The following is a 20,254-nucleotide window of genomic DNA, read 5'->3' as shown; positions in this document are numbered from 1 at the left end:
TTGCACAATCTTTCCCTTGGCGCCAGCGTTAGTTGAGTCGTCGTCACGTCATTCATACACTTCACCTTGGATCTTTATTTATACACCTCACATTTGACGAAAGAGGGGAAGCCTTTAATAAGCCGGGTTTTCCCAGTGATGGAATAGTACGCGGAACAGGAAGCGATTCGATTAGAACCGACTCACACTTGATATGTGTGCTTCTTACTCATAAAAGTTGCAGCTTTCCGTAGCGAAAGAAAAAAAAAGAAAACCCAATCGTGCCTCAAATCAAATTGCACGCTTCGATTAGCTGGAAACGATCATCTCCCTCCTGAGTTCCGATTACGGTACGCCTTCTCTGATGTTCGGAGTTGAGATGGATGCGTCCGGATACTGGTTTTTGCGCGTATCATTGTTCGTTACTCATTAACCTTGAGTCGTAAGACCGAAACGCGGGTAGAAAGACACCGAATTTAGAAGAAGAATTTTTAATGAGAAAATTAATTGAAACTACAGCTTGCAAAATTTACTTTTGACGGCGAACTTCGTCTTGAGTCCAACCAATTTTGTGTAAAATCATCAGATTGCGCAAATCAACCTTTGAAATACTTGAGAAAAATGTTTTTCAAATTATTTCATCTATTCAGCTCAGTTTCTATTTCGAGTAAGATTTCGTGGTACCTCTTTTATTCACTTCAATCTCTCTTTCGTGAAGCAACGCTTTTCCGTTACCAGCAGGTTGGGAAAATTTTCTTTCCTCCTTTTTCCCTCCTCGTGCACGCACCACATAATCATAAACTGTTGCCGGTGCTGACAGCGAATATCTGTAAACATTCGTAACCGCATCGCTCCGTGGCGCATTCCTGCCAGCGCGGAAGTAATTACGCGGTGTGTTCATCTCGGCTAATCATCGGAAGGGGGTTTTTTCCCCCCGGAACCCATCCCTGTTCGCATGCATACGGCCAGTTGCGGTGGGCACCTTTTCCCATAAGGCCACCCACTTTAACTACCATCAGCCACACAAATTATTGTGACCATCATCACACAGCCCATTGTGTGTTTGGCTCTGCTGGCGAGTACGAACCCGACGACCCGTGAAAATTATGAGTTTTCCCCTTCGCCGATACGTGGCTGACCTTTGCTTGTGTGCCACTTTTCCGCCGGTCTGTGATTGAAGAAAACCTTTCTTTTCTGCGGCGATGTTTGATACTTTGGGATTGTTGACCTTCGAAGACGTGTTGGCGAACGATTGGTAACCTTTCGATGATCCATACATATATTCCGAAAAGTGACCGCGCAACCGCGAGAACCATAAGCGTCCATCTTCATCGTGTTCCGCCTGGAGTCCCCGAGCAATGCGGACACAAACGCCTCCTCGTAATGGTTGCATGAACGTAGTGATGGCAAATGTAATTGCCACCATTAGGTTGAAAGCAAAAACCAAACGAACCACCGACCAAAACAAAATTAAATCGAGTCTCAATATTAACTTCGGAATGCTCTATTTTATATCCATGAGTGATCGGTTAGTTTTTCTTTTTGATAGCGGATAACTTCAAAATCAGTTTCGCGTATTAGAATCGTATTTACCTAACGATGATCGCTATTTCGCTGGATATGCTTGTAAAATAAGTAACTATGCCCGATGATGAACACTGTTTCGCTAAAGTATGGAATGCAGGCAAAACTGTTCACTCGCCAAGCGTCTGCAATCTCGACGACGCGATCATCCGCGCAATGTGGACACTGTTTACATTTTGCAGCCACATTTACGACCGTTCGCCGATAATAGCCGTCCTTCTGGTTTTGTTGTTTTCCAACCCGCGGGACACACGGAAGTTTCCGTAGCACATGTTTTATGGACGTTCATTGTCACTTTTACCCGATGGAACGTTTTGATGATGATTTATGTTCCGTTCGCACGAGGCCGAGTAATGTTCAGCGCCGGAAAAGGGCTCACCTTCGGGGCGGGTTGTATTCATCTGCTTCCTTGCTTTGCGGCTTATTCGGCCGAGCTTATTCTGGTGACAGAAACAATTGGTTGGCATCGTCCTTCAGGCGTGGAGTTTCCGGAGCATTGTTTTGGTGCCCGAACGCCGAAAGAAACGTGCTCGCGTCTTAATTATGCTCCTGATTGTTTCCTGTGTTTGTTAACAGCATAATATTTTACCTTGCTGTGATTTCGTGCGGAAATGTATTCGCCTTGGCAGCGACGACATTAGAAGTACTAAATTGTGTTTTCATTGATCAACAACATAATCAAACTGGACGTTTGGATATGTTATTTTGATCCCCCTTGACGTCTTCAGTCATAAGAATCTTCGACTTACGGTCTTGGATGATGCATATTTATATATTCCTTTATTTCAAATGGGTGTCTGTTCTGCAAACTGGTTAACCATTCTCCTTCGATTGCATCGGTATGGTTGACGAAGTGTGAAGCCAGTTTGCCAAATTCGGTTTGCTTAAGTCCCGCGGAATGTGCGCCATTCTCATGCACGCCATGATCAAGCGGTCGTTAAACTGTGCTCAATAAATAACGAACCGATGGAGTCCGTATTTGCAATCTTGATTGTTTAGTGCAACGCAACGAGAGTGTTTGAAATGCAACCGTTGCGATGTTTGAAGGGGTGGTTTGCAGATATCGGTTAAGTAAACTTCATTTACATCAGCAGATTGCTCCAATCCTTAATTTGTTGCCTCTACAATGCGCTTATTATTGTCTCTCTGACCCAAGCCCATGTGAGAACAAAGATGCACAGAATCTTGTAAAATGACGAGTTCAATACTGCGCATGATAGGGAAAGAATAGCAACCAGCATAACAAAAGCTCCTGTCTTCAAAGGGCAGCTTCTTGTCAGTTTGCAAGCCAATGTATCCATTAGATGCATATGATGACGCAGAGCGTACCGCTCGGACAATGCTGTTGTTGATCTTTATCCACATTCCTTGGGATTGTTTGATTGACACCTTTTGCCACGTTTGCTCAGCGACTGCGTACATCTCCTCATCTGCGAGCGGGGCGGAATTGGAAGTGTTAGAATCCCTTTATTTTAAGTCACCCTGCCACGTACTGACTGATCGGCCATCACCACTACCATCCCGGTTCCTTTCGGTGCTGAAGCGATTATTTATTTCGTTGTCCCTACATGGACGCGGCTGACAGAAAACGTCTAACGCAAAATGGACTCCCCGGGCTCAAAGACGCGCATAAATCTTCGGCACGTGATCGGAATGGAATCGACGATCGTTGCGCTAACCTCGGGGCAGGTTGCTTCGTTCCAAATGGGCCGCTTGTTGGTGCGCGAACCCGCAGGGGTGAAACAATTAGAGGGCGCTGGGAAGGCGCCGGTACGCCGGGCATTTGTCTGGGTATCTAACTAAGCTCTAGCTAAGAGCACGAGCTTACGCCAAAGTGCGTCACTAATCAATGACTGGTTTCGTAACATTTAATTTTTCATCTTTTCATCTCTCGCATTTTCTTTCCTCCCAACAGTTATGGACTTTTAGGAGCATCCGGTTGCGGCAAAACGACACTGCTATCATGCATAGTTGGACGAAAGCGACTAAACTCAGGGGAAATTTGGGTGCTGGGAGGAAAACCGGGAACAAAGGGTAAGTGTTGACGTCGAGTGATTCCGGGAGCTCAGCTACAAATTCACTTTATCCGATAGGATCTGGTGTGCCTGGAGCGCGCGTAGGTTATATGCCACAAGAGATAGCTTTATATGGGGAGTTTTCCATCCGCGAGACGATGATGTACTTCGGCTGGATCTTCGGCATGCACACGTCGGAGATCGCCGAGCGGTTACAGTTTCTGCTCAACTTCCTCGATTTGCCATCGGAGTCTCGGTTGGTCAAGAATTTGAGGTAAGTAAGGCGGGGAGGTCTATTGATGTTCTACTATGGTGCTCAAACCCGAACGAAACCTCTTCCTCCAGCGGTGGTCAACAGCGTCGCGTGTCGTTCGCCGTTGCGCTGATGCACGATCCCGAGCTGCTCATCCTCGACGAGCCAACCGTCGGTGTGGATCCACTACTTAGGCAAAGTATATGGAATCATCTGGTACACATCACCAAGGCTGGCCAGAAGACGGTCATCATCACGACGCACTACATCGAAGAAGCCCGACAAGCACACACGGTAATCGCTTTTCGCCCGAGGTTTTCCCTTTCCAGCCTCGGATGAAAGTATTTCAAACTCTCCCGCCATTCGTCTTCATTGCAGATCGGCCTGATGCGGTCGGGACGACTGCTCGCGGAGGAGTCTCCCAGCTGTCTGCTGTCGATGTACCGCTGCAGCAGTCTGGAGGACGTCTTCCTGAAGCTGTCACGCAAACAGGGTCAAGCTAATGTCGCTCCTGCTGAACTGAACATCAGGTAGGTGGAATGTGGGACTTAAAAGGTCCTTTATTCATCCAACGTTTGAGTCTAACTCGTGAATATATCTCTTTTCTAGCAACAACATTTCTTTGTCGGCGCTAGCATTCGGCAACAAGAAGGACAACCCAGTCTACGTCAGCCAGGAGAGTGGTGTCGTAGGACTTAACTTCCACCAGAGCAAGGAGGTGCTCATCAGTGACAGTAATGGATCGACCATCGCTGTAAGTACAAGAAAAAGATAGTCAAGGGCCGGGTGTTTTTAAACATAAGATCTTCTTATGTTATTTATTCAGATTAACGGACTCAACGGAACGGCCCCTGGTGCAATCAGTCAAGCAGTCGACTGCGACAACTGCACCGAATGTACCGGATGCTCGAATGTAAGTATTCAGACTATCTTTCAGGTCCCCTGCGGTCATCATTGTTAATTCCCCAATTTCCTTTTTCCAGTTCACCTCTAAGGGTAAAATTCGCGCACTGTTGGTAAAGAACTTCCTGCGCATGTGGCGAAACGTGGGCGTGATGCTGTTCATCTTCGCCCTACCGGTGATGCAGGTGATCCTGTTCTGTCTGGCAATTGGACGCGACCCAACCAACCTGAAGATGGCCATCGTAAACGGTGAAATGAACACGACCATCGGCGCGGACTGTGTGTTTGATCCTGGGTGTAGCTTTACGAGCCTCTCGTGTCGCTACCTGAGCCATCTCAACGACACCATAGTGAAGGAGTACTACAGCGATTTGGACTCGGCGCTTGATGCGGTACGCGACGGAAACGCCTGGGGTGCCCTGTACTTCACGGACAACTTTACGGACGCACTCGTTGCTCGAATTGCTCTCGGTAAGATCAAATCACACGATCCGATCATTGGTGAACACAGTTTGAACTTATTCAATATCTTGTCTCTTTCTAAAGGACGTGATGCGGACGATGAAACGCTGGACCAGTCGGAGATTCGCGTGTGGCTTGATATGTCCAACCAACAGATTGGCATCATGCTGAACCGAGATCTTCAGGTGGCGTATCGTGAGTTCGCTCAGCAGCTGCTTCGAGTGTGCGACAACAATCCCAAGCTCGGCGATGTCCCAATCCAGTTCAAGGCTCCAATCTACGGTACCAACGATCCGTCGTTCACGGACTTCGTCGCTCCGGGTGTGATCCTAACGTAAGCTCCAAACATAACCTTAACTATTCTCCTAGTTCTCTGTACTAATAGCTTTTGGATCTTGCCCTACAGGATCGTATTTTTCTTGGCGGTGGCGTTGACTTCCTCGGCGCTGATCATCGAACGTACCGAGGGTCTGCTGGATCGATCGTGGGTCGCCGGAGTGACGCCCAGCGAGATCCTGTTCTCGCACGTTGTCACCCAGTTCGTGGTGATGTGCGGTCAGACGGCGCTGGTGCTGATCTTCATGATCGTTGTGTTCGGTGTGACGAACAACGGTGAGATCGGTTGGATCGTGGTGCTGACCATTCTGCAGGGCCTGTGCGGCATGTGCTTCGGGTTCGTCATTTCGGCCATCTGCGAGCTGGAGCGCAATGCCATCCAGCTTGCCCTGGGCTCGTTCTACCCGACGCTGCTGCTCTCGGGCGTCATCTGGCCCATCGAGGGTATGCCGCTGGTTCTGCGGTACATTTCCCTGTGCCTACCGCTGACACTGGCCACCACGTCCCTTCGCTCCATCCTAGCACGCGGCTGGAGCATAACGGAGCCGGACGTATATATGGGCTTCGTGTCGACGATCGCCTGGATCGCGCTGTTCCTCGTCGTCACGATGCTGGTGCTGAAGTTCAAGCGCGGTTAAGCCCCGTGTTTCCCGCTTGGTCCACGTGGGACACTAGGCATGTTCATATCAGTTTTTTCTTCTGCCTCCACTCTTGGTTGTTCGGTTTTCATCTATCAAACGACCGCAGCACCGGAACAGGTCCAGTCGATCACACTGTTGTTGTGCGAGAACGATCGCTAGAAAAACGGACACCTCGAGGTGTCCTGGGGAGAGGAGGGGAGGGGAGGTCTGAAACCTGCAGAATTTGCTCAACCTTTCATTTAGAAATCTATTCATTGGACACATTAACTACTTCCACACTACCGTTTCCAAATGCACCATTTAATAACCTTACCGTAAGTTAGATATTCCGGTTCCAGTTACCCATTCCGACGCGATCGCATCCGGAGGTGCGTCTGCTCGTGTCAGCCCCCTCGGCAACGAGTGAGCCATACTGCAAACAGCGCCAGAAGTCCGGTTGACCAGAGTTCGGCAGGCTGGAATGCTGAAGCCGATCGTACCGTCACCCGGTATGCTTTCTTTTGGCTGTCGGGAAAATTGCCGGACGATCGGTTTTCAACGGAACATGAGTGAATGGTTATCTGGTGTGAATGTGAATGAATGGAACTAGAGTGGATGGACAAGATTTAAAAAATATCACCTCTTCGGAGGTACGGCGTGAATGTGACCGAGGGAAACAGAAAACAATTTGAAAAAGTGTTCGTGTGGTTGAGTATAATAGTACGAGTAAAATGGGTTGTGGGTGTATTTTCTGAAAGGATAACGAAGAAAACGAAAAGGGAGAAAGTGACACAAAAAAACTTATACACGAACGCGTCAATGTGAACTGTGATTGTAAAGCAATGAGCAAATGCTATTTCATTAATGATTTTTTTTATTATAATTTGTATCATTATTATACCAGAGTATTGTGTATCGATTAATTGGTGTAATTTGGAGGATCCCTTTTATTAAACATGCATACGCACGCGCCTACTCTGTAATTGCATATCTATAATATATAATCCGCAAACACGTTTGTTTCCTTGTTTCATAGTACCGAAACAGACCGATACAAACATGCATATGATCATGGCCCACAACTGCGAAACGCTTTGCAATTGATTTTCCGATTTCCAAAAGTCCACCAACCACCAGCAGAACCATAACATCCCGTTCCGTTCACCGGAGCCTTGGAGTTACGGTGAACAGGTCCAACCAAATTGATGGCTTCGCTTACTTTAGAGATTAGCTTTGCCATTTTGTTTTCGATCCATTTGAGTTTCTCTCGCTTTGGAATGGTCTTTCAAATTTAAACACTTCTTTTGCTAATAGACAGCGCAAACGCATGGACATTCCGTAACAATTTCCTTTTGTCCCTTTTCGTCGAATAAGATTGTAAGAAAAATTTAAATTTGTATTAAGAAATTCACTTGTAGGCTTGTAAAAGTAAAGAAATGTTTATGGGGTGGTCTTTGGCGATAGGTAAAACGACCCCGACGAGGGACAGAGCATACATTGTTTGAGTAAAGCCTCTAGTGGGATTTCGAGGTCGACACGCAAACAAGTGAAATGAAACTATGCTGACACACTTTTCGTCAGCATAATTCGTCCATTTGTCCTTGAACCTCTGTGTCTGTGGCTGCTAAAGAGTTTTCTTTCTAGTGGGGCCGAACGACCCCGAAAGTTAACGACACACCATACAGCGCTCTTAGCGGAGCGACTTCGCTTAGCATTAGCATTGTCTGCAGTGCCAACTCGCAGGCAACACGGGGCCAAGCCAATAAGGCTGGGGGAAAAACATAACAAATAGACGTACTTAACGTATACATTATTTGGGGAACAAACAAACAAACCAACACGGAAGAAGGAAACACATTACATTACAGAACACGGACAACGAACTAATATTAAAGTATATTTTTATTGAATGTTTCTTTTCTGATTGTCGCTTGTGCTTGACACGTGGGCGTCTCGAGCGTGTTTACCGAGACGAGGAGCATTCCCAAACGGAACCGGGCTTGTGAAACAATACCGAGTCAGACAAAACAAAGACCACATGTACACACATACACACACAGGATTGAATGTTGATTGAGTTTATGGAGGATGAATATGGAAAAATAGAAAGAAAACCCATACGCGGTGTACAATGTATCTGTGGAGGAAATATAAAAAGAATGTCAATAACAATAAACATAAAATCGAAAAAACACCATTCTTTTGAATTTTCAATCATGTAGAAAGAAAATGTATACCTTTTAGTTGATTCTGCAAATAAGACCATTTATGTTTATTTTCGAAAATGTTAAAACATTGTTGCTGTCATTGGTGATGAATAGTAAAATAAAGCATCATTAGTGGACGTAGCGGAATTTGTCCAACGTAGTGAAAGTTGTACTTTCTCCATTATATTCTGCCACCTACCATCGTCACTAGAGGCTCATCACTCATCATAACAGACACCTGTCGTCGCTTTACTGCTCAGCAAAAAAGGGTGTAAATTGTGATCGGTTCCAGCTGGTTGAGTTCAACGATTTAATGGTCAACGTGTTGATGTTATGCATCAATCGGTCATTCACTTGTAGTTCGTTGCTTGAGTGACATCCAGTGGTGTTCTAAAGAAGGTTGACCATCATGTGCTGGCGTATTTCCAATCTGCTGTTGCTTGCCCAATGTCTTGCGATGGTCCACTTGCTTGGTTTCCAGCTGGGCAACCAGTGGCCACCTTGCTCTGGCAACGATAATCGGTTGCTCTCGCTGTTCAACCTGCTCTGTAATACAACCCAAACGACGACGATCACAACGCGAGACGCTTGTTACGGTTGCTTCTTTCGCGCAGGAGCGCTCGTGCCAGGTCCGGCCCAGCTGACCGCCATCAGTCAATGCGCATCGTTGTATCTTATAAACACCAGTTTTTCGGTTTGTGCGACAAATTTGGCAGTAAGTAGAAGCAACATTCGTTCAAATGAAACTGAAGTTATAAAATGGCCCTTCTTAATTCAGGCAATTGTAACCGGATTTCGTCCCATCAACGTTGTATCGACGGGAAGCACTGCTTTGGATTGCTATACAGGCCATTGCGAGTTCGTTCAGTGTGTGCGAAGGATTAATGGGAACATGTTGATCAATCAATGTCTACTGGAGACCCTCGTAAACCGTGATCTCAACGTGGAAGCTCAGCGAATCGGATTCTACGTTAACGCTACGTCCTGCATTCTGGCGAGGGCTCGTTGCAACACGTACAATCCGATAACGGGACAGCTGCAGCAACCGCTGAATACTCCCACTGGCACAACTGGCAGGACTGGGCCTAATTCGCTGCAAATATCGCCAACTGGGGACCTTCGGGTAATAATGTTCCCATTGAAAGTAACCGTCGGAGACGCTTTCTGCTCTTCAAGAACGTTTCTCGATCAATCTTCATTTGGAAATGCGATATGTTGAAATATATAAATTGATTATTTGTGATTTACAGAGAGTCCCGTGTTGCGTTCTGATTTAAACTATATTTGCGAGAAAATTGTAAATTTTTTGAATTAATCACGTGGCGCGATGAATCTTTTCAGGCGCGATGAAACATGAAATATTTCATGATTTCCCGATTGTTTGTTTACATTTTTGACATTTAAATAAAGTAACTTAGTGATGGAGAAACTGAATCCCTGAGGAACTCGAATCATTTGATTCAAATCCATACTGAGATCCGGATCTACGAGTCCGAATCCCAATCCGTCATATCAAGCGTGCTCACCAAACTTGCCGATTTTTCATATCATTTGTTAAATTAGCAATTAGACAATCAATTGTAGAATTGACCTAAAGGCTATTTCGATTTTATGAATAGTCCCCAGGACAATCAGGATCCTTATCGCTATCCGCTCCCTCCGGGAGCAGTTTCATTTCAGTTCCGAGCGAACTACCCACCACAAAGTGACAGTTCACAGCTGGATTGCAGAGAAAAAAAAGCAACTTGAAAAACAATTTTTTGTGATGAGTCAATTGTGTCCAAACGAAAGTGGCTGAAAATTTGTGTCGCTGCTGGTAACGCATTAATATAATCCATTGCCCCGAAGCCTAATCCGCGCAAACCGGTGTACTTCGGAGGCAATGGATAAACTAAATCCATTCGGGCCACTTCAACGTGCGGTGGAGGCACTGAAGACGACGGAATGTAGTGCGAAGGAAAAGGTCGCCCACTTTGGGCAGATTAGTGAAACCATTATCAGCATCCGCCCTGGCACGTCTACTGCCAATTCCGCCAGTTATTATGGCCACCTTAGCAGTGCGATTGCGGTGTTTATTTTGTTCTGCGAGGAATCGGAGTCGGGCGTTCGGATGGCAGCGGAGGAAAATTTGGCTCGGGTCGTCCGTCACTGTGAATCGACCGGAAACATCATCCGGGTGCAGCGAGATCTGTACCATGAGATCAAGAAAAATGGCAATGAACGGTCCCTTCGCATTGCACTGAACATTTTCGCCCACTACTGTGACACCATACGACAGCGGAAGGCGCGGACATACGCACAGAATTTGCTGCCCTGCATTTATTCCATTTCGAAGCGACGAGAACCGGCCCTACTGGAATGTTTGTGCACATTTACGGAGGTTTTCTGTCGACAGTTGGAGAGCTACCTGACCGACGGGGAGGTGCTGAAGATGACCGAACTGTTTCTCGAAGACCTTGGCTCCGATTGTGCCACCAAGCGACGTTGTGCAGCCCGAAATACGCTAACCTTTGTGCTGGGCTCCCGTAATCCGGAATTCTACGCCAATAACGCTTTTAACCGGTGCATCGAGCAACTGCTCAAGTGTGGCCAGCTGCAACAGCAACCGAACACCGTCCTGGGAGTGATGGGATGTTTCCGCGCCATTTTACCGATCGTGCTGCGTAACTGCAGCATCGAAAAGGCCATCGAAACGTTCGATCTTTGCTTACACTTTCTGCGCGAAGGAACGCACACGATTATCAACGCAACGCTAGAGGTACTGCTCGTCATTTTGGCCAACGTTCAACCGGCCGTGCGGAAGGTGCTGCTATCGGAACAGTGTGAACACCGCCGAATGCTTTTGAAACGGAAGACACTTAAGAATTCCATTTTCAAGCTTAATCCCAGCGAAAGTTTACTCTCCTCCCGAAAGTCCAGCACCGACGCACGGTCGGATCATTTGCTGCGGCCGGGAACGCTAGCACTTACCTCGACGCCAATAAAGTTTCCGCCTCCAATAGACGACCGCTCTCTCGCGTCGGCTTCCGATATCGAGCTAGATTCGTTGAAAAGTATGGATCTGGACACGGAAAGTCGCACCGCACCGGCGCTTCAGCTAGAATGCTCCGGATCGTTGGATGCGAGTGCCGGCTCCTCCGTTGCCGCACCTGCCCCGGACACACTGTCCCTGAAAAGCCAAAAGTCAACCGATTCCATCGGATCGTTTCTGAACACACTGCTTACCAACTCGAATGCGGCCGAATCGGTGACAAAGTTTTTCCGCAAATCTCTCGACAAACCCTTGCCGGACGATGGGGAAGAGGATCGGCTATCGATGGACTCGATGGCCAGCAGCCACATGTCGTCGAATGCGGAAACGGTTCGAGCGGAGTTGGACGTGACGTTGGAAATCGATCTTGACGACACTGATCCGGCAACGGTTGTGCAAGCGATCCAACCGGTTCCAACCCCAACTCCCTCCCGGGACACCCTGGATGTACCGATTAGCAGTTCGATGATTGCTGACGAGCCCCCAGAAAACACGAAGGAGCTTTTCATCGGCGCAATCTACGATCAAAATCTGCTAGAATTTACCACGCGCCTAGTATGCTCTCGGTTTCTTCTTTCCGGCAGCCGGTACGTTCTGATTCCGGACTCGATCGTACGCGTGTCGGTCAAGAGTCTGGCGATGCAGATTGTAGCGGCGTGTGTTAGACTAAAGCCCGAGCTTCTTTGCCTTCCGCTGGAGAAGGATGCCTTCCGGGAGGAGTACGCGGTGGTGGAAATTTTGAACCTCGAGGACGCTATAAACGAACTCTCACAGGAAGCTAGTGGTGGTGAGGATCAACCGGATGCCACCGGTGCCACAGCGACACCATTGCAGGAAGAACAGGAATCTGGTTTGCTGGAAATGAAGGAAGATCACTTTGGGGAATGTACCAGCACGACGTACTTCGAGTACTTTTCTCCGATGTCACTTAGTCTCGATCAGGGATTAAAATCCAAACTGAAATCGATCGAAGAAAACTTTTCGATCGATAACAATGAAAAGCTTAGCCGGGATCTCGACGCGATCCTTTCACAATCGGAACCCGGACCAGCGTCAGTGTCGGCTCTAACAGGACCGTCTGCTGGTGCTGTACGTCGACGGGAACTGCTGGTTGTACCGAAGGTAATAACAGCAGCGAGGAATGACGCCCGCCAAGGCCGTTCGGGTGAGGCGGAAAGTGATAAGGTGCTAACGGCAATGTCGGTGTCTGATCGCAAGGAGTTTGAGGATGAACAGCAACAGTTGCTGGCCGATGTGTTGCTGTTTTACGATAGCCCAGACCCGACCCTACGAGGCAATGTGCAATTGATAGTTGGTAATTTCATGAGGGCTGCAATCGAATCCGCTGGAAGCTATCATGAATTTATTCGTTCAAAGATACCTCCAACAATGCAAGCTTTTCTAAGCGGAGACAAAATGCTACAAGCAGTCATAATGGTAAGTTCAGTCTTCACGCAAGTTTGAATGAAAATAATATCCACTTGTTTTTTGTTTCAGGGACTCTCGGATGAAATTCATACCGTAATAAACCAAGCTCTCTCGTCGGTGGAACTATTTTTCAACAAATACTTACAAAGCCAATCCACTTGTATCCCGAACGAGCGTACCAAAAACCGTCTTGGTCAATCGCTCGCCTCGGGTATTCCTTTCCGGTCCACTGACACGAACGTCTTTTTGAACGACCATTCAACAACTTCATCTGCGCCATCGGGAACGTCCCATCTATTCGACGTCATCCTGGATCGATTGATGCTTCTGACAAACAACAAATACTGGCTCGTCCAGTGCAAACTGTTCGATGTGATGGTCCAGCTTGACTACGACTGTATCCGAGCGCTCGGTCTTCAGGGAGACCTTTTCCATGGCGACTGCCTTGATCAACTATTAGCCGGGCTAGGTGATGGAGATGTTCGTGTACGTAACCATGCGGGGGAAAGATTACTCCAGTTGATAGAACGTAGTGCGAATGATAAAACCGTGCGAAGTCCATCGGAACCAAACCAGACCGTCGTTGGGGATTTCGTCAATCAGTACGTTCTCAGTTCGTTTGCGGTCCCTTTCGACCGAACGAGTTACCAGTTGCCGCATCATTCCGTCGAGCGAGGGCGCACACCGGCCACGGTCGGTCGCGTGCTGTATAGGATAAGCAATTTACTGTTGAAAATCAGCGATAAAAATCTTCAGGTAGTGATGAAAAGCGTTTAACGTCCGAGCAAAATCAATCTAAAAACTTTGTTATCCTTTTTAGTCCGGTATTATCAACTTCTTACGGCTGTTTCTCTCCAAGCACAATCCGTTCGATTACGTGGAGTTATGGAATGAGTACAATCTGGTTAATGTGCTACTCAGCCTGTTGATGGAGATGAATGGACACGTGTTGGATATGACTGTCCACACTGATTTACTGCGAATATGTTCGCAGCTGCTTGTTGGTAAATGTTATGAAGATAGAACTCATATGCAAAAGAATGTCTCACCATTCGATCTCGTTTTATTTCACAGTGGTTGTTTCCAGTCGTCCGGCAAGTACGAGCGCAGATTATGAAGTGATAAATAAGTTTATTATTCATCTGCTGAAGTTGCTGAACATTTATCACCATTTGTTCGCTAACATCACGCCAATCGTCATCAACCGCGTGCAAAAGACCGACATCTTTATGAACACCAAAGAGCTACAACAGATCAACTGCTTCGGGTACTTTGGCAGCGATCACGCGTGCATGAAACTGTTCCATCAGGTTCGCAGCTCGCTCGAAAGCTACCGTATGACGATCAATGCTGAGGCGGGCCAAAAACTGTTCGACTATCTTCGGGCGGCTCTCGAGGCCCTCTGGACACTGTTGGAGATGAAAACCCTCTCAACCATGACAAACGGTATGAAGTTTCTGGAGGAAGTGCTACGCTATCTGCAGTCGTTTCTCACGCTGCAACCGGACCACTGCATCCGATGTACGCGCTTTCTACTGCGCTTCATTTTCCACGCAAACTACGTCAATCGCACCGCGGAAGTGGCGTACTTCCGCAAGGCGGCTTGCTTTCCCGATGATGCTCCAGCCGAAATGCCATCTGAAGAATTTTTCGTGCGATATTACGATTTCTGCAAAGCGAAATCGAAACCCGTCCTGGCGGAGGTCGGTGCGTACGTGAAACTGTTCGAGCCGCTGGTGATAACGTGCTTGAAGATTTTCTCCAAAGTTGGCTCGCCGGTTCAGGCCAGCATATTGGAGATGTTGTGCCAGCTGTTGGATTTTAACATCAACTATCAGCTGCTCGATGCGAGCAGCGCGTTCGTCGAGTCGATCTTCAAACACATTGAACACATCGAGCGGGGAACGGTGGATGATTCGGAGGCTTTAATGCGGCAGGTGGTACGGTTCCTGTTCCAGCTGACCGGGTTGGTACGCGAGAAGCCGCTGGTGACGATTCCCAAGATTATCAACATTTGTGACAACCTGCTGGCGAACAACACGGTTCGCCGAACGGCACTCGCCTCCGTGCAGGCCCTTTCACACGAAGTGTTCCTGTTGCGTCCGCTCGGGAAAAGTTTGACCCAGAAGGTGTTCGAAGAAGCCGAGTGTAGCACGCAGAAGGAGGTAGTGCTCAACATGCTGATTAAATTCCCCGACGAGCTCGCGGTGTACCGGATCGTGCCGATGATAATGTCCGGTGAGCGGCTGCACGAAAGAGACGCCACTCAGGTGGCCAACTGTGAGTTGGACATTTTGACCGCTTTGTTGCAGGTGCTGCGGGAAGGAAAACTCGTGATGAAAATCGATCAAGATTATAACACCGTCCTGCGGTTGATGGAGTGTTTCAGTAGGAATGTTTTGCTGGAAAGTAAAACCGTTCTGAGGTTCGTGGAAATCCTGTACACAACCATCGCCAACGAGTCCTGCACGGCCCTTCAGCGGGTGATCTACGGAGAGCTGATCGTGAGGCAGGTTTTGACCCGAACAGAGGAACGATTTCTCTTGCATCATGTTGGACTGTACCTCCGGAAAGCACGGGCAGGGATTGAAGATGAAACCACGGAATCTCCCGAGGCTTGTACTGGTGAGGATCGACCTGACGATGTTGTCCAACAGGCGGTTCCAAGTTTGGTGCGGGTGCTGGTGCAATATTTGCGTGAATGTTTCACCACCCTCGAGGAGCTTCAGTTAACGCACAACGCGTCGGAAGAAATGATACAATTTTCCAGAGATTCGGTCACGCGATACCTGGATACGCTCACCAGTATGATCGCTTTCCACGAGATCAGTCGTGTTCTGGCGGAACAAATACCACTGGAAATAATTCACTGGAGCACCCTGCCGGAACCGGTCGTTCGATCGTTGGTGGGTTTACTGATAAAACACAACTTCGACACGGAGCTTGTACTATCGTTCGTCCGCAACGATTCTTATAACGTCCGGAACGACCGTTCGGTTCGCGTGCTGGTCGAGATGCTGCTTGAACATAAACCAAACGAAAGCAAATGGGATCGATCCGAGATCCAAGCTCTTATTTCGTCCGAAACACACCTGCTGGTCACCTATTTCCATCCGCTTCTGCTGTGTCACATCACGGATGAGGAGTTTTCAAAAGTAATCGTCAAAACCATCCTCTCGGGCATCGAAGGAAAACTGTCGAGCGTACATTTTACACTGCTAGAAAAATCCCCTCTAACGACGCTCTCCATTATGTGCAATCGATTGACGGATATGCTTGGCACGACGAACATCGTGTCTTCGCGGAATGCCGCTCTCATCCTCAGTCACAAGCTTGATGCGTTGGTTCAACTCGGTGCTGAAGGGTTACGTGATAGCGGTGTGCTGGCCGTTCTACCGGAGAATGATTTCGTGCATCTTTACTCGAGTTTCACGATCGATCGAAGGCGAAAGTTTCCCAAACTTTTCAAAACCCTTTCCCAACTCAAGGCGTATTACGATGCGAGCAGTGAGCAGTTGAAGATGATGTCACTCACGACAGCTCCAAACATTAACCTGCAGGCGCTAAGAGATCTCCCGGTTGATGAAGGATGGTACCTGCGGCAGATGGCGCACCATTGCACCGGGGACTCGTACACCAAGCCACGAAACATTGCACGTATGCTACACGAACTCAAATCGGAGACCAAGCTCATCAATCTGCTCTCCAGTGCGTCACTGAACGTGCGCCTGTTGCGGGATATAATTTCGGTTGCGTTCGAAAACATGTTTCACGCATTCCGTGTCGACTGTGTGCAGTTTAATCCGCATCTGAACTACCTGAAGGTACACCCAATGCTAAAGGTTGCGCTTATCGTGTTGATGCGGAAGTTGGCCGATTTCGGCGTACAGTCAAAAAAGGAAGACACGACGGCGAAGGCGAGCTGTGCCGAATCCGCCATCTGTTTCCTCGAGTACCTGACCCGGCTGGAGCATCTCTGTCTGTTCTACATCGAGGGCCGGCTCATCGATCGCTTCGTCAAGGAGCATCTGCTGAAGTCGAACTTTTTCGAAACACTGCTCTCCTTCGGTAGTGTTTGCGCCAGAGCTGTCCAGCAGGAACCACCGGAAAATGTAACCCGCATCGAGCTGTACCTCCGGTGCATTGGGGCCATCCTAAACCAGCGCTATCTGTGGAATGAGCTCAACCAAAACGATCGCTACCGGGACAGTGTTGTGCTGTATGTCGACGTTGTGTACACCCTGCAAGAACGATCACTTGTCGACGAGCAGCACTTTGTACGGCGGCGCCTGCCGGAAGTGTTCCAACCGTTCGTTGAACAGAGTCAAGAGAGCGCAATGGATATCTATCTGAAGGTGATTGCCATAGCGGAACTTATCACCGACCGGAGCGTGATGCGAAAGAAACTTTCCACAAGCGGACAACTGTTTCGACTGATCGAAACGGTAACGATCTCGCTGCTTAAGCTCGATCGATTCTATGCGTACGCCTTGACCCCGGTTGAGCTGTACGATTGCTACCAAACGCTCGATGCGCAGGAGAATGGCCACCCGAAGCTACCGACCATACCGATCGAGCATTTGTACGACGTGGAACTTTTAGAGATGTTTTTAAAGAGGTAAAAACGATTTAAATTGCAAACAAACATCTGTTCAACTATTTTGTCACTCCTTACACACAGGACTAACATCTTCGGTTTCTCGTCGAGGCAACAGTTTGAGGAGCTCTTCATGGCCATGATGGTGCTGCTAAATCGCACGGAAGATCCACTGTTTGTGAGCCTGTTGGAGCAGCGGGAAATCAAGCATATGTGCCTGCAGGCGGTGATGGGTTTGCTGCTGTCGTGCTACCGCTATCCCTGGATTGGTTTTAGCGAAGGCAAATTCCATCACTCTACGCGCAACCCCAAAATTAGATGTGATACAATTGGGTAAGTCGGTGTCTCATTCTCTGTTCCTGTTGTTCTCTAACACTAATGTTTAAACCACTTTAGATTGAAAAAGCTGCACAACATTCAACTATTCATTCCACTGAGCAACGTATTTTACCAACCGAATCTGGAGCGCCGTTTGGTGATCACGGTTTCGGACGACCTGCACTCGACGGATGATAGTAGCGTCGGAACGGTTCGGTTCGATCGGAACCAGCTGTCGTTGGATTACTTCTGGGAGATCATCGAAACCACGATCAACCATGGCCAAGGAGCAGGAGCGAGTAGCCCAGGAGAAACGTTGGTTGTTCGTAACAGAAGGTATTTTGTGGAGAAGATGAACATCGACGTCACAAGCTCGATGCAACTGATCTACGACGTGTTGAAGCAACTGATCGAGGATGAGCCGGCGCTGGTGTTACCACATTTGGTTTATTTCTGCGAGATCGTCGATAACCGTGAGCAGATCTATTGGTTGAATCAGCTCCTTTTGAAGCTGCAAGAGCGAGTTCCGATGGAGGATACGCTCTCGCAACAGGTAGGGAAAGGCACACACGCAAATGTGTGGAACGGATCAAATGATCAATGTTTATCATCTTCTTCTCATCTTTAAAGCACATCATATATCTGCTGTGTCGCTTGGCCGCCCTTCTCGTGCCAACCATTGCTGAGCTAACGCACCTTTGCACGATCATCCCGACGTATCTGAAGAGCACCCAGCTGTACATCCGAAATGCAACCCTGCAAGGGTTAATCTGCCTGCTGGAATGTTTGGTAAAGACCAATTCATCGATCGGTGCACTAAACGACGAGCTGCAGCTGCTGCGAAACGTGATCGTGAACTATGTCGTGAAGCACGGTATCATCGAGGAAAGCTCGGGAGCCTTCAGCGATCTGCACACGAAGCTGGTGTGGACGCTAAACTTCTACCTGATCGAACACACGTCCCGGTTTGTGTCGGATTGCAATCTCCTGTCGAACAGCATCATCTCGGCGAATAACATTCTCAAACGGACGACCAATTTGGAGATCTATTTGTGTATTTTGAATGTAAGTTTTGTTCAGTTTGAAAATTTGTTTTACTTCTTGCTGATTGATTCGATATTTCATTTGTCCAACAGGGTCTAGAGCGATTGGTTATCAGTAAACGGGTGGCACGCTCGCTACATGAGAAGATCGAAAAGCTCGCCATTGATCTGGTGAAGATCGACAATGAAATGTTTTCCCTTTCGGCCCTCAAGCTCCTGGTTACGTGCGTCTACACCAGTTGCAACGAACAGCTGGAAAGCACGGAACGGTGCAATGGGATCGTGCAGGACGAGCCGGACATTATCGTGCAGCAGATCGACAAGATCGAGATTCTGTTCGCCAAGATTCGCACCACCACACCCCAGGGTGCCCGAGTGTTTGGCGATGTGCTGTGCCAGCTGATACGTGATCTGCTGCCGGCGAACGAAATCCTCACGAAGGTCTTTAAGGAGCTGATGCTGAACCAACCGAACCCGGACATAATCGCTGGCGTCACCTTCCAGCTGTTCCGCTCGGCCATCGATGCTTCGTATCTGACGCTTCTGCAAGAGTGGCTGCTCTGCTCGTTGCCGAACTTTCTCGCGTTTCCGCAGGTGAACAAGTCGGTTTGGTGCTTGACCGTCATCTTTCTGTCGGCTTCGCTTAACCAGCATCTGATCAAGCTGCTACCGGAGGTGCTCTCGTTGCCTTCGTACCAGCAGTTGAACGAGCGTGAAATTAACAACTTCATCGTATCCGCCAGGGACTTCTACCATCGGCTAGACGCGGGCGGTGGCCAGCGGGCAAAATTTAAAGAAATATTCCAACAGCATGATTCCTTCGTATTCCAAAGTCTCGTACAGTGCTTGTAAGCTGGGTAACTTAAGCGGGCTCTAGATTAGGATGGTTCGTTTCCTAATCCTCCGCTTTTATAGTGCAAATTATTCTTATTATTAAATACACTCTACACTTCATGTTATCACAACTTTATCGTTACTTTTAGGCTGTTAATTTATCCTGTTATTTTTGAGCTTCATCACACTATGCTTTCAAGAGCGAATAAATATAACTTTAATCTATCAAAGGATAACTGATTCATGATTCAATTTAAGAAAATAAAACTTCTATTAACATTACTAAATCATCGTTCTGGAGAGGAACTTCATTTTCCTTCCGTAGTTTAATCCATACAATTTAAAAAGTACTGGGCGCCTCCATTATATCAGGCTGGGACTTCGACACGATGATACCACATGAAATTCATATAAACATTGAACTTAACATTGAACAGCATAACACAGGTAGTTTACTTTTCTTTTGTTTACATTTTTCCAGCTTTCCTCAATGCCTAATTCCAGTCTTTGACTTCGTAAACTCTCTGCTTTTATTAAATAAAAAAAAAACAACGATACCTTTAAAAAATAGGAGACAACATAGTTGTAAATGTTATCATCCTTTAATTTAGACTATACATTTTGGATCACCTGCGTTTATTTTA

At 47.6% G+C, this 20,254-nt stretch overlaps 3 protein-coding genes across 3 annotated transcripts in view; all 3 read left to right on the top strand.

Moving 5' to 3' along the window:
- The window catches only part of LOC131260739 (ABC transporter G family member 23), a 35,782-nt gene extending 29,612 nt beyond the window's left edge, over positions 1-6,170 (top strand). Inside the window, exons 3-11 of the mRNA XM_058262540.1 lie at positions 3,479-3,597; positions 3,657-3,852; positions 3,924-4,125; positions 4,210-4,361; positions 4,441-4,585; positions 4,658-4,744; positions 4,815-5,205; positions 5,281-5,530; positions 5,603-6,170. Of these exons, the coding sequence (XP_058118523.1) occupies positions 3,479-3,597; positions 3,657-3,852; positions 3,924-4,125; positions 4,210-4,361; positions 4,441-4,585; positions 4,658-4,744; positions 4,815-5,205; positions 5,281-5,530; positions 5,603-6,170 (2,110 nt within the window). The remainder of the gene's footprint in view (positions 1-3,478; positions 3,598-3,656; positions 3,853-3,923; positions 4,126-4,209; positions 4,362-4,440; positions 4,586-4,657; positions 4,745-4,814; positions 5,206-5,280; positions 5,531-5,602) is intronic.
- Positions 6,171-8,816: 2,646 nt separating this feature from the next.
- Positions 8,817-9,578, top strand: LOC131260495 (uncharacterized). Its single transcript, XM_058262235.1, has 2 exons — positions 8,817-9,074; positions 9,138-9,578. The coding sequence occupies exons 1-2, from the start codon at positions 8,817-8,819 to the stop codon at positions 9,576-9,578; spliced, it is 699 nt and encodes a 232-aa protein (XP_058118218.1).
- Positions 9,579-10,133: 555 nt separating this feature from the next.
- LOC131272184 (huntingtin) lies at positions 10,134-19,790 on the top strand. Its single transcript, XM_058273838.1, has 8 exons — positions 10,134-12,827; positions 12,888-13,574; positions 13,639-13,822; positions 13,893-17,436; positions 17,500-17,748; positions 17,812-18,286; positions 18,364-18,798; positions 18,870-19,790. Exons 1-8 carry the CDS (start codon positions 10,242-10,244, stop codon positions 19,626-19,628), a joined length of 8,919 nt encoding a protein of 2,972 aa, XP_058129821.1. The 5' UTR covers positions 10,134-10,241; the 3' UTR covers positions 19,629-19,790.
- Positions 19,791-20,254: the final 464 nt, after the last annotated feature.

This window comes from Anopheles coustani, chromosome 3, assembly GCF_943734705.1.
Source record: "Anopheles coustani chromosome 3, idAnoCousDA_361_x.2, whole genome shotgun sequence".
Classification (NCBI taxonomy): domain Eukaryota; kingdom Metazoa; phylum Arthropoda; class Insecta; order Diptera; family Culicidae; genus Anopheles; species Anopheles coustani.
The sequence above is the reverse complement of the archived record's forward strand: the minus strand, read 5'-3'. Positions and strand labels throughout refer to the sequence as shown.